General features: G+C 28.0%; 1 protein-coding gene across 1 annotated transcript in view; it reads left to right on the top strand.

Annotated features, from left to right (window-relative positions):
- LOC108561925 overlaps positions 1–27,874 on the top strand; it is a 74,651-nt gene that overhangs the window by 12,101 nt on the left and 34,676 nt on the right. The window contains exon 2 of the mRNA XM_017920074.1: positions 8,032–8,084. Within this exon, the coding sequence (XP_017775563.1) occupies positions 8,083–8,084 (2 nt within the window). The 5' untranslated portion in view covers positions 8,032–8,082. The remainder of the gene's footprint in view (positions 1–8,031; positions 8,085–27,874) is intronic.

Genomic DNA, 27,874 nt, shown 5'->3' with positions numbered 1-27,874 from the left:
TTTTTACATCGAAAAGTATTTGAGCATACATGGTAAATTCTTTGTCTTTTTTGTCTATTTTCAGTAGATGGAATATTAACTAACTTTACTTCCCGGTCTAGCTGAACATTTCTAATAATAAATTTAAATGTGGTAAATAAACAATTATTTTGATAAGATATTTGTAGGTAGATAGGACTAAATGAAATAATACTACTACACCTACAATAGAAGGTAGAACATATGGAAGTGTTATATTTTTAGGATAATAATAATAAACGAAATTAAGAAAATAACGACGCCCTTAAACATTGCACAATCTCAGGGCGAAGTTTATGTTAATACAGTGGAATCTCGCTTAAAGAGCATAATCCGTTCCAAAATTTCCGGATTTTTACTCGTATAGTTCTAGCGATGTTTACGCTTACATAAATCCGCTTAACGAGTAATCCGTTCCAAAATTTCCGGATTTTTACTCGTATAGTGAAACAATTTTCCCCATATAAACTAATGTAATATACGATAATGCGTTCCATTTTGGAGTCATTTTTCTACAATTATTTGTCGTTAGCGATGCTCGTTAAGTAATATACGATAATGCGTTCCATTTTGGAATCACTTTTTTATAATATTTTGCTCGTTAAGCGAAATGATCGTTATGCGAGGTGCTCGTTAAGTGAGTTTCCACTGTATATCAAAATTTTCGCTTTTGCGGCGACCTTTAATATCATAATATATAATTTAAATAATACTTTTATAGTATTAAAATATTTATGATCAAAATAAAGTAATTACAGCTCTCATTAAAAAAAATATATTACTTCAATTACATATGCTTACTCGCATTGGTATATACTTTTTTTGAAAGCTGCGCGTTTGGAACTAGGACAATTAACCTCGTTGTCGGCAATAAAAGCCGAGCATAAGCAACATTCAAATTGCGAGTTTTAATTTCAAGTCGAATATCATCCATGCACATAACACCTTACGAATGCTCTCCAATAATTTGAATAGTTTTCCTATTTGGCACGTGACCAGCGGCGGCATGCTTAGAAATACGAAGACGAAAAAAAAGTTCTTCACAATGGCCACTAATTTCTAATTGATGTGATATGAATCGATTGGAAATGTCGTTTCGTAACGACACCGTTTTCGCTGACGTGAACGGAAATGGTAAATTGCCCGGCACTTATTTGCGTGCAGATATTTTGCACGGGACAATTCCTACATGCATAATTGATTTCTCTAATTGTCGCAAAAAGAGAGAGAAAAAAAACGAAAAAAATATGAAAATAGAATTGTAATGGAAATTTAAAAAAATGTAAGGAGGAGGCCCGTGCGATGGAATGGCGTATCGCCTAGTGAAGTGAAAACGAGAAAGTGTTTTACCTGTCTGTTGCGTGTTGCGAAAATAATGAATATTCGCACCCGTTTTATAATGCACGTACCTCTCCTCTATTCTTCTTTCCTTCGATCCATCCATTCATTGTCTGCACGCCGTGACGGAAATGACGTTTTAATTGGAGACGTCGCTGTCCCAGGGAACCGTTCTCTGTTCATCTCCATTCATCTTAAATGCTTATTATGTGAACCGTTTTCTTACTATTTAAATCGAAATAGAAAAAAAAATACACGATTGAAAGGAAAAGTTCTTCTGTTTTCAATTAGACATACATAATTTAAATCATATTTCATGAATTTTAAACGAACCGAAGTTATGTGAGAAATAAGCAAAATAAAAATAAATAATCAAGGCAACAACGTTTTAAAAACTAAACTTTAAATTTTTCATTGGTAAGAACTAAATAACTAAATTATATCCATACTATATAATATCAGTCATACATAATATAGTAAATATAGTAAGTAAATGAAGTGACAATTTGAGGAGACAACATTATGTTTGTTTGAGGGTATAATTATAAAGGTTTCGTTTTCAGTTCATGATAAAAGTAATTGGTGAATTATCCTATTATCCAATGTATTTTTTGTTGATTGCGTAATGAATCCTTTTATTTATTATTATTCTATTTTGATTAAAATCTCTAAAGTCTATGTACTAATTGATAATTTACACTGATTAATCATATATTTTCAGTTTCTAAAATATATTAAATTACAACAATGAAAACGGATGCAATTTTTTTAGCACTTAAGGTGCTAAAATTCGTTTTCATTGATTTAGCACTTTCGTAAATAGACGTTCACCTTTTTTTGAAAATATATAAGAATATCCGAAATACGAGATAACATAAATACTGTAAATTTAACCTTTTTTTTTACTTGTATTCATAATTATAAAGTACAAATAACTTCTTATTATAAGCACCTAAATAAGAACATCAATTACAAATTCATTTTTTTTTATTAAATTTAAGTAATTAATAATCATTTGTATGTGTATGTAACATTTAAATAATATTTCTTTTATTTTTTTATTGTTTATTTTGATGTTATTAATTCATAATTTTTGTTAGTTCATATTTATATATTTTTTTGTCAATTTGTTGTTAATATTAAAAATATGTTCAATTCTTTGCTTTTTTTCATATTCATGACTGATTTACAAAATAAAAACATCTACTTTTCCTCCTTTTCATTCAACTTCTTCAATCATGAATGCGCAGTTTGTCTATTTATTCTTGAATAGAAAAGCTAAACCATACAGCTATTCAATTCTCTTGAGAATGTTTAAGCTACTATTTTCTCTGAAGACATTTAGTTGATGAATTGTGAAGGATTGACAACTCAATGAATAGTCAATCTGAAAATAGACATCAATGCAATCTTGAATTTAGTGGTTTTTTTCTGAATTTTGAAAAACAAAAATAATAATTTTGTATTACTATTTGTTTTTCTAAAGAGATAGTTTGATTATTTGTATATAGTTAATTTAATTAATCCATCTATGCGGAAAATAAAAAAAAACTATTACAAAGACATAAATGATTTGACATAAATCTTCATCGAAACAATTGAATAGTTCCAGTCATTGACTAAGCATAATAGATGTGTTAAATACAAACTAGATAAATGGAGCGTCGTCTAAAGAGTTTAATGAAATTACCAAATCTTTAAATTACATTTGTTTAATAGACCACAAAATGTATTTTACTGAATTTAGTTTAAAATATATAAAGTTATTTAAGTTTTTTTAGATGACAATATCCTCCACATATATTATTATAGAATATACGAAATAAATACAATACCTCACATAGTCTGGGTAATCAGCTTTTCCTTAATAATAAAAGCAGAATCAGGTCCTTGTAAACCAAATAATTTTGTGTAGTATTTTATTAGGATTGATATTCATTTTACTCAATTAACTTTTTGAGGGACAGTACACGCAATGTCCCAACTTTTGAACATGCCTAGTAGTATTATAATTGTCTAGAAAATGTATGGGAAAGAGGAATTACTAATCTTGATAGTCCATACTATCCAATGTTAATTTGGATGTCGAAGTTGTCTGATTCAGTTATGGATAAATAAGAGTTTAGGAATTTCTAGCGCCTCAAAGAGATAAAAAATAATTTGTTGTGACATTTTCAAACCGGACTATAGTGAATATAGTTTTAAGATCATTTAGTTAATTTATTTTCATTATAATGAAACTTGAGATGATCATTAAAAGTAAAAAGTCGTTATTTGGAAACCAACCTATTTCAGATAAAATGATTACTTAAAAAATGAAGAGTGAATCAAACTAAAATGACTCAAGCATGATACTATCTCGTATATAGCTGTTATCAACATTTTTTCATTAATGATAAAAACAAGTCATAAAATTAAACAAGAAATTTGAAGCTGTGAATCATATAAATAAATATATGATTGTTTTACAACTTTAATAATATTGCGTTTCATATTTCACATTTCACATTTTAAAAACTATATTTTTCTTATCAAAATTTTTATTATGAATATTTTCAAAATAAACTACTAACACAGTTGTATAATGAGTTTCAATAGAATCTTATAAAAAAATATAAAATAATGTGCTTTTATAGAAGATTGCATTGAAATTTACTTAATAGTTTTATCTATCCATGAAACTGTCAACAAATTAAAGTCCACAAATTAAAGAATAACAAGTTCTATTTTCAAATAAATATGAATGCAAATACGTTTTACTTGTAACATACAATAATATTAATATATCTGTAATACCTTGCACAGTGTGGCTTCAATCAGTCCGGATTTACAATAGTCAGGTTTGAAAATTTCCGTTCCGGTTTCAAACAGTCCAGGATATTGGCAGAACTGATTAACCGCATTATATTTTATTATTTGGCTATCGACCAAAGTGATTTATTTTAATTATTTAAATTAATATTTGTTCGTTTCTTTACAAAATATAAACGAGTAATAACGAACATTTGCATTTTTAATGAAATGGTATTAATGACCTTTACTTATGCTTTATGCTACTCGACAGATTTATAAATGTACTTTTTAAATTGCAGTCATCTGGCACCCATACCACACCAACGTTTAATACACAAGTATCAGATTATTGCGACTTTCCAATTTTTTTAAATATTTATCAAAACAATATTTCTAATATTTTAAATTTATCTACAATTGTAGGTAATCAAAACAGATATTACATTTTTTATATTTATATATTATTTATTTACTAATCCTTTAATATCTGCGATCACAGAAGTAACGACAGAAAGCTTTTTTCTTATTACGAATGGATATTATGAATGTCACAGATGTCATGTGATGAATGTCATGAAAGTTAAGGATGTCATGGAAGTCATGGATACCATAGATTGATGTCATGGAAATTATGAATGTCAAGGAAGTTATGGATATCGTGGATGTTGTAGATGTTATGAATGTGATGCATGTGATGGATATCATGAATGGCATTGGTGTCATGAAAGTTAAGGATGTCAACAATGTTATGGATATCATGGATGTCATGGATATTATTGATGGTATGGATGCCATGGAAGTTATGTATAACCAGGAAGTTATGGATATCATTAATGATATAGTTAAGATAATAATACTTATAAAGTTAAATAACAATATAAACACAATTTGTATAAAGTACAATTATTAGGTGCGCCAGGAATAACAGAAATCACAAATATGTTGTTTGGTCTTGACAGACGACAAAATGCATAAAAAAAATGATATTTGTTTTTTGAATTTGAATTTTAAACGACAAAAACAATGAACGAGACAAGACAACAAAAGGAGACTTCCTCCCCGTCGTCGCTTTTACTTTCTTTTTCTTCCAAGTATTCTTTTTTCGACATACGGAACAATAATAACGCATCATCTCTTCCTTCCATTTTTCTCTTTCTCCACGAAATTAATTTGCATGCGCTTCTGGCATTCGGAGAATTATTGAAGCGTGTCCGGAATGAGAGAGGAGATAATAATTTTCAAAGAGAAATCCGGTTCACTAACATACACACACATACACACAAACGGCGGCAGCATCTTTTCAGTCGTGCATCTTGGCTATGTATGTGCAGGCGAAATGCGGTCAATTTGCTTACAAAACATACACATCTCATCTGCCTTATCAGGCGACGTTAAGCGAAACAGAGTTGTGCGATGGACGAGGAAAATTCTGTTTCTGTACTGTTTTCAAGTCGTTTCATTTGGCGAAGGCCGACCTGTTCGGACCGGCACAGGCCCGCACCCAAAAAATATCTCTTATAATTGTAACTTATGAGCTTTTACCTGTGACCGGTTTCTTTATTTTATTTTTTATATTACACTCTCGGCCACACGTGAACGCTGTTAGTATTTGTATCTAGTAGAAGAATCTTTCGATAAAGCACTAAGGAATGCCGCGGTTGCGTAATTACTAATAACCAGTGTTGAACCGAAGAAGCGGCAATTGATGTTGTATCATATAACCTTGAATTATACTTATAAATCATATACAGTGAGACCTCGTTTAGCGCTTTAGATGCGTTTTTGAACATAGAACACATAGCAAATATGGAAATGGGAAGACGCGACCTAAAATAAACAAATTTTACTTTAATTTTAAGTTGTATTTATAGTAACTTACATTATAATATATGTATTATATAACACAAACATTTACCCACAGAAATATTAAGTTAAGATTCTGGTTCTTCTGATATTTTATATTTTTTGGCGATAAAATCGTCTAGTCATTTATTGCTTTCTTTTTTTTTTCATCAAGTAGCAGGCGATCGCACTCAAAACTCCTCTTCTTGCTTTTACATTCCTGTCAAAATTTGAATTATTTGCTACAATTTGTTCAAAACTTTCAGTTATCGTTTCTAAACTTTTTCTAAGAAAATTTGTTGCAAGTTCTTCTGGTTCATCGTCTTCAGAATCACTATTTTCGTGTTCTTGAATTCCTGGTTCTGCCAGTTCGTTGTTAGTAAGGCCCTCATCAGATACCTGCAGTAACTCCTTAATACCCTATTCATCTACATCTCAAACAATCATAGATTCTGGGCAAGTACTGTGTTCGGTAATAATCGTATTATATACGAATCAATGAAATGTCGCAATAATTTTAATCCGGGTAAATTTTGAGCTCTTTTAAGGTTATAGCAAATCAGCGTTAATCGAGGTTTTACTGTACAGTGAACTTTCGAACTTCGAACATAATATATTCCAGGATAAGATTTGATTTTAAAGATTTTCAGTAAAATGTTTCTATAAAATATTTTAAGTTCAATTTATTATGGAAAATAATGAGAAAACAAGTATTTGTAATTAATTGATTTAATGTTATTATTTACAATAGAACAAAAATAAAAATAACGTGAAATAATCAGTAAATGATAATAGTTTGAGAATTGAAGTATAAATAGAGAATATTTTATATTGCTTTTTTACAAGTTATCAAAACAAAATATCTAACTTGACAAAACCTACAGAATTTATCGTTTTGTAAACCTAGTTAACCATATTATCTATCATAACCTAGTTATACGTAACCTAATTATTGCTAACCAACAATTAAAATTATTATTATTTTATATTTTGTTTTATTCACAATAACATTGTTTATATAAAAGTATGGTATAATTCCTAATAATATAAATTAGACATAAAAAGAATAAAATCATTTTTTGAGAAAACAATATTTCCGTAAATGTAATAATGCTGCTCAGGCTCACAAAGAGAAGTTTATAATTTTTGTTGCACGTATCAGAATTGGTTTAAAAAAATCCGTCTTGCAGTTTTTTCACTCGAAGATAACAAACGTTCGGGTTGATCTACTGTAATGAATGTAATAATTGTATCGGATCTTTGTAACTTGGCAAGAGATTACAGAGATGATAATTATATCACACACAACATCTAAAAATCACTTAAAGCTCTTGGACTCGTTAATAATGAATCATTATTGGTGATGAAAACTGGATCATTTACAATAACATAAATCGAAAAAGATCATGATCCAAGCGTGATGAACCAGCATAAATCACATTGAAAGATGAATTTCATCAAAAAAGATCTTGCTATCAATTTCTTAAGATTACAAAGGTGTTGTGTATTTTAAGCTACATCCACGGAACCAAACTAGCAATTCATATGTCTACTGTCAAAAACTTCAAACTGGAGAAAGAAATCAAAGAATTGGCAATTCGTTTCACCAAAAGAATGCAAATTCTCACACATCTTTGGTAACTTTGGAAAATCATTGGGAAAGAATGCCACATCCCCCATATAGCCCCTTTTTTTATGGAAAATATATAATTGATTTAAAATAAGTATATGCATTATTTTATGCAATTGTAATAGTGAGTTTGGCTATGTAAGTAAATACCGCGTAAATTGTGTCCTAATGTACGCGTAAAAAACTCTCGCCTAAATTCATTTTTGTTAATATAAAATATTTATCACTTTTAAAAGAAAAAAAAACATATTTATAATATTTATTTATTTACCAACTTTGTTCCTAGATATGCCAATAAAGGTATTTTTTATAATAACATGCAAAAATACCAATATTCTTTATATTAAAAAAAAAGTTTACTAAAAATATGTACATTGTTTACAAAATAAATAATGAAGATTTTTTTTCAGATTCTTATTGATGTTGCATTGCTTACCCTTAGTCAAATAAATTAATCCATTATGTAAGTATTACAAAAATTTTGTAAATTCTATAGGAACAATTTTCAGATAAATTAATTTAACCTTGATTATCCTAGAAAAAAAATAAGCTGAGATAAAATATTTTTGAATTTTTGCATTTGTTTATATGAGACTGTTAAAATAAATATTTTTATTGTCATTAATTAAACACTAATTCTTATATTCAATTACCTATCATTTTATTTGTAATTCAATTTGCTCTTGGGATATATATAGATGTTACATTCTCTGAAAGTTTGTTTTTATTATTTATTTTCTTTGTCACAATAAATGATATAGTTGAAAACTTAATACCGACCTTCCTAATGTGTTGAGCATCTGCATTCCTCAGTAATACATTGTACAAGGTCTTAAATTACAGGTAGTTCCTGTCTTCACGAATCGTTCGCCATCGTTCTTTCACAAAATGGAAATTTGTTTAATGAAATTACATTTCTTCTTAAGTTGTTATTTTTCTCATAGAAATTTCTTAAAATGAAATTTAAACAATGTGAATAGAAGTAATTATACGTTAATGAAACTATTGTAAACTATTATTATAGAATGCATTTCCATTAACAACATATACCAAAAGCATTTTTTTTTTCATTTATAATTATCCATTTCGAGAGTTTGTTATTGCTAGTTTATAATTAATTTAGATTTTGTCATTAATAGGAAAATAGGAAAGGATTTTTGTTTTTATCTAAAAGTATGTGCTTTTTTAAATTTTATTGTTTAATAATATATCTACTATAATAATGTTTATTGTTTGTTTTTTGGGAAAATTAGAAAAAAATGTAATAAATTACATTATTTTCATTCAGATTAAGTGGATTATCTTAAAACTGCATATTTTTTATTATTTTATGAAGCAATCTATCTACAGAGCAAAGTAAAGAAAAACAGATAACAAGCTCTAGTTTTGCGTTAATTAAAGAAAAAATAAAAGTATATATTAGAGAAAAACTCACAAACACATACACGCAAATAAATCTTTTTTTAAATCTAAACATCACTTGCAGTAGCTCAAAAGCGATTAGGGAGGTACTATGATTTAATTAAACTACAATAGATCTCACAAAAAGTGTACAAAACATAAATAGTTTATAATCATCTAAAAAAAACAGTGAAAGGTACTTAGTGACATAAGTTGTTGAATGGACAAAGACTTGTTTGTGAAGACGGAAAATTCATCAGTAACCTAACCTATTTATTTAAAAAATAATGTAAATTATTAAGATCATATTGACACGCGTACTGTGTATCAAATTGATATAGTTAATTATATTATACGAAACTAATGTTGTTATAAATAAATGCAAATAACTAGAAATACCTAACCACTTTTTTCATATATAGATATGATTCATTGGAAAATAGTATGACACTGCACTAGTAGTTGAAATTGTATTATACACAATTATTTTTAATTGGTACGTATATAATTTATCTGTTCGGATACCGAAATTGTTTTTGGAAACCGAGATATATTTGGTTTTAAATTTTTGTACCCGAAGCGATTGTACTGTCTCGATCATAGTGCGGGTCCAACACAATAACAAAAATGTAACTAAAATAATCTTAAATTAAAATACTAGATTATAATTTGACCTCATTATTTTACGCAACAGCACGCAATAATATCATTATAAGTGTTCGAAGATAAACCTATATTTAAGAAAAAATCTCAACGTCTTACATAATAGCTATGGATGCATCGTAAAGCTAGGTGGTCCAAATACCTGGGAAAGTAAAAAAAGCGGTTCCTTTTTCTTTGCTGCTATAGAAATTATCCGAGCGATTCCGTTATGGAATAATTAATTTGTGCTGCGGCAAAAGTGAAACTTCCAGTGCAATTCCGTGTATTTATTAATTCCACTTATTATTTAGTAAATTGCGCGATGCAAAAAAAGGGAAATGATGCTATGGAAAATTTGTTCCATTTACGTATGTCCCGGGCGACTAATAGCCGAATGGATAAGTCGCCCTACCCACGAGCTAGTGGGCGTAAGTTCAAATACTGGTCAACCCAGGCCTTTTGTGAGCTCTCTCGGTGCTTGCAGAAATAGGGCCATCGTTCATCACAGATGGACAATGAAATGAATGAGATTCAGCATATGGACCTTCACCCTTCAGCCAAGTCGATGGACAATTACAGTGTTAAGGATAGCAGCAGATTCACAGTGAAAGGAAATAGTGGAATCGCAGAGCATTAATATACTGCCGAAGTTAACCTACAAGACGACAACAAATAAAAAAAATAAAAAATCATCATAATGGTAACTATCCACCGGGAAAAGATTACATACCTAATCTCAAGCGCGATCTTAAATTTACTCAATCAAGGATCAAAAGCATATTAATTTCCAATTTATAATTCAGATTTATATACAAACTATACCTAATGATAAGATATTATAACTCCTTAATATCATCTACATATTAAACAAGCATCGATTCTGGGGAAGCACAGGGCTACGTGTTCGGGATTAATTTGAAATCCGGGTAAATGTTTAAGGTTTTCAGAAAACCATGTTATAGCTAATCAGCGTTAAACGAGGTCTTACTGTATGTAATCGTAACTCCTATTATATGAAATAACTAGCTAACTTATCGAAGAGTAAACATTTTCATACTTCAACTATTTGTGATAAGTAATTATCCAATAAAATATAAATTTAAAAATGTATAAAGATACCTAAAATTTGTTTTGGAAAAATACATGAAACTCTCTTTTTTCATTGAAATTGTGTTAAGAATTGTTAATCGATGAGACAAACAGAGACAGATTTGCGTAGAAATTGTTTGCAGTTCGATTAACGCAAAGTAGGAAAGTAGTGGAAGGACTGAATAATAGATGCTCTGTAATTCCACGTTGGTCGCCGGAGATGAATGAGTCACGGCTTGTCTCTGAATTCCTTCTGGTCTGCACAAGGTTAATCAAAAGAAAGAAAAAAGGAGCAGTAGGAGATCGGAGCCAGTTAACAGAGGCGCTCGTAAACGATAACAAATTACACGAAACGTATAAGTCGACGCACTTGTTCATCATCCCGATGATCATCATCATCATCATCTTGAGTTAGTGCCGCAATTTCCTCTAATTAGCGAAGAACGCGCATAGCGCTGTGTGAAGAACGAGCATGAAGATTGAATTGAAACATGTGGTCTTGTTAAATTCGAGGAAGAGAATGCATTTTACAATGAGAAACAGTGTTAAATTTTTGTTGAAGAAGGAAGCGTTCCGGTGGCCCGATCCTTAAGTATTTCGAATTACTTCCGCAAAATAATTGCGATATATATAAATCAACTGGTATTGGCGAAAGTTTCAAAATAACTGAAACTCATTAAGCACGCTTCAAATGTAATTATGCCTCGATTGAAGACGGTCATTAGTATTCATTTGTTTCATTTTAAAATTACTATTACTTTGATTCGTTTGTTTTAATTAGACAAATTTGCTAATTCTTTTTTAAATTAAAACATTTTATCATTCATATTTTTTAATTTGAATTAATATAAGTTTGATAAGATACGATAGTTAAGCAATCTGCGTGGAGGATAATTCTTTGATAAGTGATGGAATCTTACCAATTTATAGTACTTTAGTAGAATATAGACTAACGGTAACTATAGGTTGCATAAAATGTTTAATGGGTCGCGAAATGACAGCTGTCACATTTGACGCAAGGTGACAGATGTCATCAAAAAATATATTATAAACAATCACAGTCACAGCACAACAACACGGCCGCGCAGCAAAAAGTTAAGCAACATATTACAAATTTAACACAAATTGTATAGTAATTTAATATAATGTAGACCAGAGGTTCCCAAACTTTTTTGTGTCGTAGACCCCTTGTCATGTTTTTCGGTTTTGAGTAGATCCCCTACTTACTTAATATTGATTTTTTGTAAATTTATTATTTATATTGGGACATATTTATAATTATTAAGATCTTTACTCCGGGACTGCGCGTATGCTTGTGACAAGATGATACTGGTATATCATTATGTGCAGGTTTTTACATGTTCAAAATGTATTGCGACCACAAAGCGAATGCCTACACCCTACAACTTACACAATTTTAGAAATATATATAATATTTTTTTTTAGTACATAGGTACTTTTATAAATAATGTATATGTCTTTATATTATAAGATAGTATAATGTAAGTAAATAGGTACTATCTGTGTATGTTGTGGTCCACTATCGTGAACCCCCATTTTCATTTCATAAACCCCCAAATTTGTTTTTCGCTTACGTAGACTCCTTGCAGGTTGCCATAGACCCCTGGGAATCACTGATGTAGACCAACGGTTCTCAACCTATGGATCGCATAATATTTTAATGGGTCTTAAGATGACAGCAGACACATTTGACAGACAAGTTTTTGTTATAAGTCTTTTTTTATAAATAATATTTATATACAGTTGGTTGTTGATTTTATATAGTATAGAAAATATATTTTGTTTGAACAATCAATTCAATTGTGTTAGTTTTCACATCGGATGAATCGTGTCTTGCTTTACGTTGTTCCATTTAACATCGACATATCCATTATACCACGATTGAAATGATGAAATTTCTCGTTCCATTGACGTCACGAATGTGTGTCATACAATTTTTTATATTGACTTTTTTTTTCGAAGAAATCGATTACAAAACTGTAATTGCATTTAAATTTCACTTTCCTTATTTCCGCAAATTAAAGTATAAAAATATAACATTTACTACAATTGTTACTTTTTGTTAAAATACAAAACATAAATAGTAATACCTAAAGGAAAAAGAAAGAAAAAAATAGACATAAGACAAGTTTTGAAGCGAAAGCAATGGAATTAGTCATGGTAATAATAAACTAATTCAAAACGAAACAACTGTTTCGTTGTTGTATAACAATGCACTCCTGGTCATGGCTGCAGATAAGGTTGATTTATCATTTGTTTTGGTTATATGTACATGCAAAGCCAGAGATGTTTCACCGAATAAACAGTAAATATTTTCGAGATGTTGAGTAATGTGAATAACATATCAATTTATGATTGTATATATTAAAATTCCAATACAATATTTCTCATTTTATCAAGGTATAATTATAGTTGATTACTATTTTTTAAGAGGTTCTTCTGTATCTAGAAATATTTTATTTCCTCTGATCAACTCATAAACATGACAAAACATTATTGTAAATATCATAATCTCAACACAATATATTTCATGTTTATTACTTTTTTTTGTTCGGTAACCGATACATTCGAAATCTGAGGATCCACTTTACTTATTATGTTAAGCTACTTATCTTTCAACATAATTATTTTGAATTTAAATAATACTATTTTGTCAAAATTTTGTAAATAATGTTTACAATAAGGAAAAAACGATATAGCAGTAAAAAATATAAATCCAATCTAACTAAATCTATTTTTACACATTCGGAGTATGAGTAGAACATTTTGGAAAACAATATTTTTTTAAGGAATTATATTCACCGTATGTCCGTACGTGCTCAAAACACGTCGTAAAAGTAATGTCTTTAGAAATTTGTAGCTTAACCAAAGAATAAAGAAATTGTAGTTATTAAATTTATTAAAAAATTACAAATATTTATTCATTCAACATGCAAAATAGAAAATACTATATCATTTAATTACATTTCATTATATAATCTGTTCATCAGATAATAAATTTTAGTGAATTGAGACAATTTTGAAAATCTAAATCTATTTTACAATTTTAAAAAAACAATCAATATCAATTCCAAAGAATTTAGATTTATTAATTAAGTGCAAACAAAATTTCGCGAAAATTGCTTCTAACGAAATGAAACATCATAACATTGACAGAATTCCTTCAAAACAAACTATAAATTTGTGAAAGTCAGATTAAGATTAATTAATCGTTCATTAAACATCTTATATTTTTTTTGATAATATCTTACGAATATAATAAAAAAATATGACCTTCACTTTTTTTACTGATCTCACTTATATGTTTCGTTTTGTATGATGTTTTATTTTGTTATATTTATAATATTTAAAGTTATAATATTTGGGCAATACACTATATCAACTATTGACTTGGCTACTAAGTGATTTTAAGTAAGAAAGAAAATTCAACATTTTTGTCAAACTGATTTAACTTTTTTGAATGCATGTATGCGATATATTGAGCTTCTCTGCAATCTCACGTGTGGTATGACGATCTGAATCGAAATTAGCCTTTATATGGCCATGGCTATTTGGCCATTGCGTATTTTTCTATGAAAAATCACAAGAACGAAATTTGAAAAAACAATTTTGACACTGCCTTTCTTTCAAAGCTTGTGTGCTTGCGAAGCGTTCTTGCCTTTTCGCAATTAATACACTAAAATATGTCTGAAATGCGCACCTTGTTCTTATATTTTTAAATTGGGATAAAAACAAAACTAAATAACTAATCGATATATTTTATTTTACTAAATTAAAGGTGGAAATCCAAACAATAAGAAAACAATATGTTCAGTGTTTTGAACACGTTGACAAAACAAAAGAATATGCTAAGACCGAATGTGACAAACATCTTCCGTTTGATAATTTAATAAACATAGAAATGCATTACATATTAAAATAATCATATGAATATTATCGATTATTTTGCATAGAAATAACAATTTTAGCATACTGTTATTATTAATATTATAAATAATTATAAGGAACACATCAGGCGCAACGACCGTTCCTTTAGGAGATCAGAAAAATCTTCAGTATTATTTATTAATGACAAGGCCATTGTTGTTGTATTATTTATTTGTTCATTTATCCATATTAAATAGTTATTGAACAAAAGGTAGTGTGTTATTCATGGGAATTTTCGTTTTGGTCAAGGCGCAAAAGCCGCGGTATGCGGCAGAAATATTTATTCCCATCGCGCTCTTTCCCTCTCGCACGTCCATCTCTATTTGAATTCTGTGACACCGAACGGTGCTGAACGAGAGCTAACAGAATGAGGTGTACGTGAACGAGGCGAAGAAGTCATCAAAACTGGGTAAAAAAAAAGATGGAAACCAACAATACTTGCGTAACGCAATGTATGACAAATCCGTCTATTTATTTAGGTTTCAAGGGAATCAGAAGATGCGCACGATTTAAACTAAAATTAATTATTGATTGCATGTCAATTTAATAAAAAAAATTAACTAAGATGCATGATTGTGGTTTTGTATTCGCTTCTCTTTCTATAAGTATCTAATTAAATTAATAATTAAACGGACTTTTCCGTGTTTCATTCAAGTGAATCGAAGTTAGAGACTTTCCAATAAATGCATTGAGCAATGAACGCACGATCCCATTCTTTGCAAGCACACGTACTCGCTTCTGTAAGATAGCCATGAATGACGGCAGTCGATTGTGCATACTGTCACACGTTTTCCAGGAGTCGTGGGAATATTCTGAAACATTTTCCATATATATGTTTTTCTCGCAAGTTTTGTTATCTACAAATTTTGCAATACGAAAAATTACGTATTGCAAACAAATTTATTTGGTATTGTTCAGAACTATTTTTAATCATTTTAGAATTTTAATTATCCGTTATCTCTGTCAAACCAGCAATATTTTTAAAAAATAACATTTTATTGTTAACTGTTAATTTTAATGGTTTTATTTGGTTTGTTGGTGATTCTTTTAATTAAATAAAAATAACAAATTTGATTTACTTTTTATTTTAACTGTTGTAACAGGTTGATGTTACTAATTTTTATAACAAACAAAGCAAGGCAGAAGGACTTATGGTCAGTAGTCCTTTGCAATAATTCAATGTTATTTTGTTAAGTTTGTATTATGGTTGTTGCTATAAATATTATTATTTAATACGAAGCAATTATATAAATTGATAACTATCCTTACAAACTATATAAAAATTCACAAGGCTAGTTCTAAAATTAAAAAAAAAAAATTGCTTTTGATACTAAATAAATAAATTTTTAATTCTATTATTTTTATTTTGATAATTTTGTTTGATAATTGTTCATTTTTAAGGTAGTTTGCATTAAATATATTCAAATAATAATATTTATTGTAACAATATACAGGGTAGTCTAATTGATCTGCAACCAACTTAAAACTGCTATAACTTTTGAACCGTTGACAATGTTGTGTCCATATTTCGCCTAATGATAATGATATAAACGCCTAATTGTATAGAAGCCTGCGGAAGCATTTGCATCTCAGTTTCTTGGAAAAAAAAGTTGTAATATAATGTAATGTAATAATAATTGTAATGTAATAGTGTGATAGCCCAATATTTGAGCGGAAAACCAAAAGTGGCTATTGTTACAGCTCTGAAACACCTTATTGTGTAATAAATATTTTGTGTCTCGAACCATAACACCTTATAAAGAAGCTAGTAATGTTACAAAATGATATATTGGTGGTCGGAAAAAATCTACATCTGCGGTAGAAGTGGTTCGGAAACTTAAGGCTCAAATTGAATGAAATCCGCGACGCAGTGGAAGACAAATCGCTACTCAGATGAACATATCGAAAATAACCATGTAACAAATACTCAAAATAATTCACGATCAAGGCGGACATATCGAAAATTTAAAATGAATTCAAAAAAATTAATTGTTTTCCAATATTTTTTGCTTGTGATTCAATAAAATCAATTTTCAAATAAAAGAAATACAGCGTTCTGAAAAGTTGCAGTTCAATTGGGTCACCCTGTATAATCTTGTTAGTCTTGATGGTCGGAAAAAAATTAAAAAAAAAATATACTTCTTTATTTTTCAATTATTAGTTCTATGAGTTACAAGATAATTGACAAAGTATTTAGTATACGTATTTATTTAAAACAATTAAAATAAATAAAGGAAAAGTCTCTATTATTTTGCGACATCCTTTTTGAAATACCCTGAAACTAAACTAATTGAGCAACTAAATATATATAAAAAATAAAGTGGACCCTTTGTGAATAAACTACGAATAATTACTAATTTTTGACTTTTTTATAGTGATGTAAGCAAACTATACGAGATATTTATTAGTTTTACACACATTCAACAAATAAAGTAATTATTCCATTGCGTCTTATTACATTATATTTAAATTCTATAGGAGTGGTACAAAAATAATAATTTTTATTTCGACGCAGATTAATTAACATTTAGAACGAGTAATGAGACATTGAAGTCATATATTGATAAATGTACATGTGATTTGTCCCGATTAATAATAGCGGTGTTGTCTGCGAATTGAATTAAACATGAGCCAATATTTGGGATAAGGTCATTACGAATGTGGGCGTCGTGACAATATTATATAATAACGGAGATAATGCGGAACCTTGGGCATGAGATATTATTTATTTTTACTTCAACTAACAAATAACAATTTCGAAAAGTTTATACAAAGGTGACGAATCTCACCTAAATTAAGAAAATCCGTAAATATTAAAAAAAAAACAAAGTACTTTCTTCCACTATGACAGATGGCGTTCTTCGGGTACTAATTTTTTGAAACTTAAAAATTGGGGCTAAATTATTATTACTAATACTATACTGAACAATATTTTCAGTATTAGACATGAACACAATAAAATCGACTACAATTTCTAAAAGTTTTGTCTACACCAGTATTTCTCAACCTGGGGTCCCAGTACCCACTCAAGTGGGGGGGGGGCAATTTGATTGTTAAGGGGGTAATTGAAAAATGGACACGCTTAGAGTTAAATCTAATGGTATATTATGTATATGTTACATAGGGGACATAAGAATTTTAGAAAAGCTTATACATAAAAAAAAAAGTGGGAACCACGGCTGTACTGTGTAATTGACGTGTACCCATATTTTTTATTTTAGTTCTTTATTAAAATGTCACTATTTGATGATAATTACTAGAATTATTTTGTGGTTAGAAAAACCATTATATTCATTGCGGAATTATTTTTACGCGCATTAGAAAATTTCCATTGTGGTTGTAATTCCCTAAATATAACGTGAAATTATTATTACGTTAAAATCGTATCAATTTATAGTTTTAATGTTCAATTAAAAAAGATATGAATAATATCGGATGAGCCAACATTTTTTATGAAAAAAAAAATATGATTAACATTTAGAAATTCATTGTCAACTAAAAGGAATAATGATTAATAGTTAGTTTTTCAAAAGAAATTGTGAGCACTCTTAGAGAATATAGATTTTATTAAAATCTTGGATAGAAATACCTATGATCAATACCACTTTGCATCTGTCGACTTTTAAAATAATAATAACATTTATTGTAACAAATTATACCACATACTAAAAAAAATACATAATATAACAAGAAAATAAAAAAAAAACAATTGATCTGCTACAAAGGGCTATTGGCCAGAGTTCTTTTTGCCCCCTTTAATTAATTTTATTATTGTATTGAGTTTTATTTTGTAATTTATTTTTGCAATCAATTTTATTATTAAAACCATTTAAATCTAAAACATATAATTAATTAAATTCGGGTAGAAATAATTTAGACTTTGAGCAAAACAATCAATAAACAATAAATAATTAATTCTCATTTTTCCATGAAAATAATTTAACATAGTTATTTATTTTTTAAGGAACGAACTTGTATAAGGTAATGTATCCATTTAAGGCTTTGAACATATTATAAAATATTTAATAACCATCATTAAGCCATACAGTAAACAATAAAAAATTCTATGCACGTCTACAGCACTTCCAAAATAAACGAGTTAACCTTTTGTTTTGCAAAAACACTGCTGATTTTTTTTTATAAATATTTATATTTATATTCAACCACCTTCATTTATTTCAATTGCAGACTTGTATTAAATTTTGATTAATATTATTAGTATTGGTCTATAATAATAATAAGATCTAATCTAGTCTAAGATCGCACTGCTGGGAACGGCCCACATCCTACGCAAGTTCTTATCCATCGGCCAATGAACGCCCTAGGGCGAAATAATAATAATATGCACTAAAAATTCAAATTTTTAATAATATAATATAAGAAATATTTTTTTAAGTCCTTTCTAAAATATGCAATGATAGCATTTCTTTTATCAGAATTTGTTTTATTTTATATTTAGAACATTCATTTCAACGTTTAAGTGAAAATTTTAGCATTAACTAAATTCAAATTCATATTATTTTGAATAACATATTTTTATACAACCTGTGTAAAAATGGTTTGAAATATTCTGGCTATCCTAGCATATAACTATTCAATATAATCAAATTCAAATTATATAACAGAAGTAATTGGCAGAAAGATCTATAGTTTTACCTCAATTATTAAAAATGAAAGTCATATTTTTATATTAAAAAAAATATTTAAATTTATTAGTTAATTTCTATCTAAATTAAATACAGCTATCCACTGTTTGAAACAGGGTTTTTAACCACATAAAAATAAAGTTATTTTAAGAATTTATTTTGTCAATTAAAATGTAGTTTGTTTCAAACCAAGCTATAGTGAATCTCATCGAAGCCGTACTGTGTCATATTGCTGTTATTTGTAATAATAACAAAAAAAGATTACTTTTATGAGATTTTTGTATTATCTGATGTTACTTTTTAATTTCAATAAAATATGATTTATTTAAATATTGTCATAAAACCACATGACTTGTTATCAAGAGTGCAGACTAAATATTTAGTATATTTGAGAACAAATATAAAAATATGATGGTATGACACGGTTTCATTTAACAATCAATATGAATAACCCAATAATTCAATGCCACACAGATAATAAAACGTAGTGAAATCATTTATTATGAAATAAGTATTAAAATTAAATAAGTAAGTCCTACTTAAAAATTCTAAAATAGATAAAAAATGTTAGAAACATCTGATTTTTTCTGAAGTTGCAGAAAGTAAAAATTTTCATAATTTATAAGAGTAAGCAGTTTAAATAAGTGGTTTTCAATTCGTGGTGCAACTCGGACAGGTGCTAGTCTGCATCAATTTCTTATCGGTCCGCGTCAACATTAAATTACAGTCAATTAGGACACCGGTTAATCGGAACAGCTTATTAGGGATAAATCCTATAGAACGGACACAAAAATAAGGAAATAACATAGATTTACTCCGCTTTTTCAGGACAATAGATCGTTTAATCGGGACAGTAATAGTTTATAAATCCCCGTGTTGCCGATCCATGGATGCGGCGCAACCACAGGATCCATGGGTGTTGTGTATGCGCGCATGGATGCTGTGCTTGAGCCGCATCGATGGACGTACCGCGCCTGATACATATTTGTTCCAGAAATGATATCATTTTCTATTATTTAGTAATTTAATATGTTTGCATTATACGTTTTGTGACTTGTTTTATTTTGTGCAATTTATTAAATAAAATATAAAAAAACAAGAATCCCATAATTTTTGCGGAACTTCGGATAATTGGGCCAGCCGCTTAATCGGGACAAAATGTACTAGTTCCGATTAAGCGGGATCAACTCTATTTAGTTTTTACTATCTATATTGATTTTGATTTCTATATGAACCGTCAACCGGTCCGAAATAATTCTCTTATTTCTGCCATTTCGTTAAATATTTTTCATATTTTTGCCAGTCCGCAGGTGTAAAAAGATTGAAGAACGCTGATTTAAACCATTGAATATTTTGTTTTTAATGTCGGTGTCAGATAATATAGCAAGGAATAAGCATTTTTATATCAATGATAATTATAGCAAATATAAATTGCATTTTTTTTATTACAGATAAAGCTATATATTTGTCTTCCTGTTATGACTGTAGTATATTTTTAATTATTAATATATTGTATTTAATTACAGAACAAATGTAAACATATCAAAATAATACGAAAATTAAATGTGATTGCATTTCTTGATTATAATCAAATCTTCATTATATAAATCATTTATGTAAAAAAAAAGATTACGTGGAAGAAAATCATGCTAAATGCAAATAAATATTTCAATACTTAATATTACAATTAATTATAATGACACATTTTTTTCTGAACTAAACTAACTTTAACCATTTTTTATTTATGAACATTGGGCGGAAAGACACAGGTCGATAGCCCTTTGGTTGCATTGTAACTAATAAATATTATTATTATTTATGAACAATTTATATAATTTGTTGCTTAACAATTTATTTTAGTTTTCTAATAAGTAGAAAAAGGTATTCAAATATACATTTTATTAACACATAAATCATTTCAAAACAAACTAATCAAATCCAATATTTCCAAATTTAAAAAATAATTGAAATACATATTTATATACTCACTCTGTCCGAATAGAGTTAAAAAAAAAATCGAGAACGTATAAATCGGTAGTAGTTGTGACTTAAATGGAATATTCCAACCATCAGTGTTCTAATGTTTATTTGTTCTTCATATACTGTAGTATCTCTTCCATGTATTCACGTTATTAATATTAAAATTTCCCATTTTTAAATTACAATTCTTAAAAAACTAATTTTTGGTCTTCAAAATCAACAACTGTCAAATATGATAAGTAATTTAGCTATCAATGTAGACAATATCAATATAATGGGTATTACCAGTTGCTTTCGAAACTATAGATAATCTAAGATTTTCTGTCAAATGCATATCATATTTTCAGACAGAGGGAGTATTATTTAACTTTTATTTATTTTTCTGATTATGGCTGAGGAATATACCTAAGAAAAAAATATACACAATAACAATATAATTAATTAATTTGTCAATTTTATGACTAAAACATCTGACTACGTTACATAATTTCTTACAAAATTTCTTTTATATATATTTATGTCAGACAAATAATCAAACGATTACGTATGACCAATCATAACTGTTATTTTTTATTATATAATTAAATAAACTATTAGTAGCAGATACGTCATTGAATCCGATAATTTGTAAATTCTATACATAATTACAATTACAAAAAAAAACAAATAACAGTATTTTTATTATCATTATTTTCAAATACTTAGAGTTTATTTAAAAAGTCATATAACAATGTAAAAATTCTAATAAAGTCACAATTGATTTCAATAAAAAAAAAAGTTGTCACCAATATTTTTGATAAAATAACATTATAGTATATTTTATTATTTCACTAAATAAAATAAGTTAAGTTTACAGTAGTTAAGCAACGTTTAACCCGGATATTGAATTAATTGATGATTTATAAGCCATTGCTATCTAATTATTAAAAGAACAATTATCTACAAAATGTACATTCAACATAATAATTATAGTTAGTTAGTAATTCATTATTAATGATATCCAATTCATTAAATATGATTTATTATTAACGTAATTTCTTTACACATGTACGTTATATAATCACAAATAAAGTATTGCATCACATTCTGTAAATGATTACAATCATTGCGAGATCGCAAAGAATGCAGTTTCTATTATGGAAGTCGATTCTCGGCAATATTCAGAAAAGAAAAGTTGATTTTCGAACGAATCGAATCAAATCTATTTCTTTCACCAAATCGTTTAAACTATACATTTCATTTATTTTCGCTATTACCGCAAAAATCCATTACATTTTCAGTCTATTGAATAACTTCGCAATTACGGGTACAACTATTTCGTGCGGCTTCTTGATTGATGTCAAGTGAATTGTGTCACAACAAACAATTCGTTTCTCTAGCTATGTGTATGTTTTTATTTCTTTTGTATGGGAGTGTATTATTATTACCACACCGAAGAATTCAATTCAAAGTTGTCGGCGATGATAATAACAATGAGGTAAGACGAGTCGTTTCGGCGATCGCATTTTTCTTTTTAACTGCCAGTTAAAATCGGAATACTGAAATTTTTGCGGGCGCGGTACTCGGAGGTCAGTAAACTGTGTCTTTCCACTTCTAGTTTTGAGAAACGTAATGTTACTGTACATTTTTTTGTGGTTGGAATAATATCTTTCTCAAGGTTTTTAGAGAGAAAAAACAGATTACATTCTAGTTGCATGAATGACGTTCACTAATTGTTGTCGCCGAGATTAAGATTCATTCAAAAATTATGTTCTAGTCATCATCAACGTATGATAGAATAATACATAGGTTTTATCTACAATTCTTGCATTGGACAATTCACATATTGTGAAGTGGTTTTCTCAAGGCTAATTTACAAATATTTCTTTCACTATTTTTTTTTACATTTCTTCAATTCAATTCGACTGTATTCAATACACGCGATTTTATAAGTAATTTGGATAATCAAACGTGATTTATACGTGATGTGTTTACAACTCGAATAGTGTCTCACATTATTTAAGTTGGTACACATGTTAACATTGCTGTTTCTACGATTTTTTTACAGTAAAAAATATGTATAAAAAGGTCAATAACCAAAATACATCAAGCTTTTTATACAGCAATCAGTCCTGATTACAAAAAATATAATTTTATACATAAATTAACGTTTTCTTTTTGCGCTGTTATATTTAAAATCCTCGATTAGTCCGGTTTCAAATAGCTATATACACTTTTTTAAATTTAAATGTACTGCTAATAATAAACTAATAATTTAGAGTACAGATCAATCAATTACTAATAACTATATATTTGTACAATTGAACCTCAAATCTTGAAGTCACCAGTTTGCCAATAATTAAATCCAAAATAACAAAGTCACTTTTATCTATTTTATCTAACCAATTTAATTTATTTATTTTAACTTAGTTGCTGCATTATTTTGTATGAGCCCTTTGTGATTGTGATAAAGGCTAATGACCTAAGCTGTCGATGCTTCATAAATAAAAAAAGAACGAAGTCAGGTTTTTTTTTTTGATACTTTAGATTTTTTATAAATAAAGCTTAAATTACTAAATTTAATTTTATATTTTCATAATTAATTACACAATCGTCTATAATTCAATAACAATTTTCAAATATAATTTATAAAACACCCATATGTAAATACTAAAAAAATAGAGGAAAATCTAATGATTATAATAATTTCCTCATAAATTATTTCAAAAATATATTTGTTATTATAAAAGTGTCTGTCTATACAGAAGTGAGTTCTTCCCGGCATATCTCGGGATCAAAATTCCTGGAAATTAGATATTTTTTATATATAATCTCGAGATTATTAGGAACGGAATATTAGCAATGAGGATACTAAAAATATGAAAAAAAAACTGATGACCGAATCTTATCGATAAATTTGCAAAATTTTTGTTCACCAGTATTTTTGTCATGGTACAAAATCGGAACCTAGTGATTTAGTAGAAGTGAATGATGAAATTTCCCCATCTACTAGTGAATGTTTATTAAGGCTTGCGTCAACAAACGAAATAATCCCTATGGCTAAACATTTGATCGAAGCCGTACTATACAAGGTATTGCTGTACTCTGAAAAGAATATACAAATTAGTATTGACAAGTCGAGATGGACAGAATGGAAACGCGTTAAAAAAAATAAAATTTCTTCGAAAATCCCGAGATTTCCCGATTTCCCGATTCCAGCAACAAACATGAAATCTATCAAATGTACTAAAAAGGCAGAAAGAAGGTCTATAGAAGAAGGATCTTAAGTAGAAAGTACCAATCAATTTTGTAATAATAATAATTATTATTACTCCCTCTGTCCGAAAATAATATACATTTGAAAGAAAATCTTAGAAAATATGGAGTTTCGAAATCAACTGTCAATACACATATATATATTGTTATTGTTTACATTGATAGCTAAATAACCTAACATATTTGACAGTCGTAGGTGTTGAGTTAAGTTGAAATATGAAGACCAAAAATTAGTTTATTTAAGAAAAATATAATAGTTACCGTTGTAATGTCAAAATATAAAATTTTAACCCAAATAATGTGAATTCACAAAGAAGATATGCCAAATCGAAGCAAATGACTAATGAACAAAGTCATGGTATCTTGTAATAACTATTACAACATATGAAGAACAAAGCAAAATTAGAACACGGTTCTACTGATGGTTGGAATATTCAATTTAAGTCACAACCACTACTACGATTTGGGTTTTTTTAACTCCATTCTATCACTACAACATGAAGCTTCTCCAAACATAATCGATGAATTGATTGAATGTGTTCAAGATGCATTTAATAAATTAGAGGGAAATACTCTTTATAACATTACAAACGTGTATGGAATCAATTATGTTAACAGGAGGGGGAAATTCCAATAAATTTCCTCATATAAATACGGTAAAACTTCGTCTCAATAAGATGAGCATGATTTCATATGATTTTGAATCTACTTTTAAGATGGTATTATTTTTAACTGTGCGATGATAAGAGCAACTAACAATATAATACCTTTACATCCGTGTTGAATTACATATGTCATCATGCTAAGTAAAGTATGAAACTACCACAATGCATTGCACTATGGAGCATCGCGCATGAAAGCAAATAAAGATACAATTACATTTGCCGCAATACGTGTAGCCTTCTGCATAAAGAAAGATGCGCAAACACGAGTAACCTTGGTTTCACAACTGTACGGTAAATTCTGCGAAAGGAATTTCGATTTATTGTCTGAAAGAAGCAACATATCCGTGAGCTGTTTATCAAAATTGTTTAAACTATGAAACATTTCAATGATTTTTTTTAAACATAATCAATCTAGAAGTTATTATAAATAATATAATACCAGTTTTTTTATGATATTCACGTAAAGCAAGGTATTTAGTTTCTAAATCAATTTTACGTTAATATTAAAGATTGTGAATAAAGAAATATTTAGAAAGAATATTATAAACAATCATTTTTATTCAAACTATGTTGTACATGTACCAATTGTGTATAATTTTTACACAAAATATTTAAAGTTTGGGAACTGAATGAGAGAATATGAGAAATTCCTTTAATCACATAATAATAGTTGAGTGAGCAAATAATATGCTGAAGGCTGTTCGAAAACTGAAACTATATTCTATATAAGGGATCAATGAAAAGTTGTATAAACCATCCTTGAATATCATATGATTAAATACATAATATCTCAATTAACATAAAAACTATTACATATTCAATAATATTATTCTGTTAATTCTGTTTAAATAAAACATAAAATTATTTAAATAAGTTATCTAACTTAAGATTATAATTGTAAGTGCTTGTAAACAAATTTAATATAAAAATGATAGAATTAATAAATGTTGTAACGGAAATAAAGATAAAGAAAAGAGGAATCATTTTGATAAAGAAACAAAGAAATTTAAAAATATGTCTGCAAGGTTAAATAATGATAGCACCGGAAATTGCATGAAATCGCATTTGGAAGTGATGACATTTGAGGAGATTGTTATATTTCTGCGTAAAGTATGTAATTGTTTTAATAATAACAATACATTAGCCGATTATTGAAAATATTCAGTATATTAATACTTTTTTGAGCAGAAAAAAATCTAAATAAAATTAAAATTATTTATTTGTAATTAGACAAATATAAGAAAATATTGTAATAAATTGAATTAATTTTTGTTTTAATTCTATTTTTATGACTAGATGAGAAGAAGCGAAGAACATTCTTAGCTAATAAAAAAATATTTTGTTTGTTTTTGTTAATTATATTAGTTTATATGAAGGAAAAACAGGGTCGTTTCCAATAATTGTTCTTAAGCTAAATTAACATTAAATGGTATGTTTACTACTAATCAGAATCATAAAATTATATTAATATAATATTAAACATATGTCTAATTTCAGAACGCATTTCTTTATAATCATTTTATTATAATCTTAAGAAACTTATTTGTAAAAAAAATTGTTAACTCTATAAAATTTAAACAATTAAAAGAACATGAAATGGCACGAAACTGAAGATTTTATATTGCATTTAAAAATTTGTTAATTTATAATTTTTTTTGACACGAAATTTGATAGCTTACGCAATTTATTCCTTGAAAATTTGTGTTTTAATATACCATTCATTTTGAAACAAAATTAATAATAAATATTATTGCTTTAGTTGTAGTTACGAAGTTAAATTTGATAAAAAATCGCAGAGATTGATAAATGGGAGTATATGAGAAATTCCTTTAGTCACATAATAATAGTTGAGTGAGCAAATAATATGCCGAAGGCTGTTCGAAAACCGAAACTATATTCTATATAAGGGATCAATATAAAGTTGTATAATCCATCCTTGAATATTATATGATTAAATACATAAAATCTCAATCAACATAATAATTACGTATAAATGCAAAAAAAACATAAAGTAAATATAATAAATAGATAAAATATTGACGAATATTAAACTTTACTTTGTCTGTTTACATTATATGTACTCTTCCACCGTATTTGAGAAGTTAGTTGTTCGGTTATTGAATTGTTCGAGAAACGAGGGTGCACTGTAAATAAGTTGGTTATAGAATTGATCATAAACAGAGGGTCGACTGTGAATTAGTAATTTGGTTAATGAATTGTTCGAGAACCGATGTCGCGCTGTATATTATTTGTTTGGTTCGAATTGTTAAAGAATCGAGGGTCTACTACATTAGTCAAAGTTTGATACTCTTCAAATATTAAGTTATCAAGAAGTTGTAAGTAGTTATTTAATTGAATTATCCAAAATATTTATATAGTAAACAATCTAATTTGGTACTTGCTACTGTTTGTTTTTAAATAAAAAAAAAATCAAATCAGATTTCCGGGTGATTGTTCACATTCACAACTACATCTACATTTAAGATTGGTTATCTTTATCTCTTTATGTTCACACCTGTTCTTTCGTACCGTATAAGTATTTTATACACATATATTATACCTGTCGACCTTAAGTATACTTCCATTGGTGAATAATAGTAGGTTTCTGCAACAGCAATTAAGCAAAT

Source organism: Nicrophorus vespilloides, unplaced genomic scaffold, assembly GCF_001412225.1.
Source record: "Nicrophorus vespilloides isolate i.1.1-1 unplaced genomic scaffold, Nicve_v1.0, whole genome shotgun sequence".
NCBI classification, from domain to species: Eukaryota; Metazoa; Arthropoda; class Insecta; order Coleoptera; family Silphidae; genus Nicrophorus; species Nicrophorus vespilloides.
The sequence above is the reverse complement of the archived record's forward strand: the minus strand, read 5'-3'. Positions and strand labels throughout refer to the sequence as shown.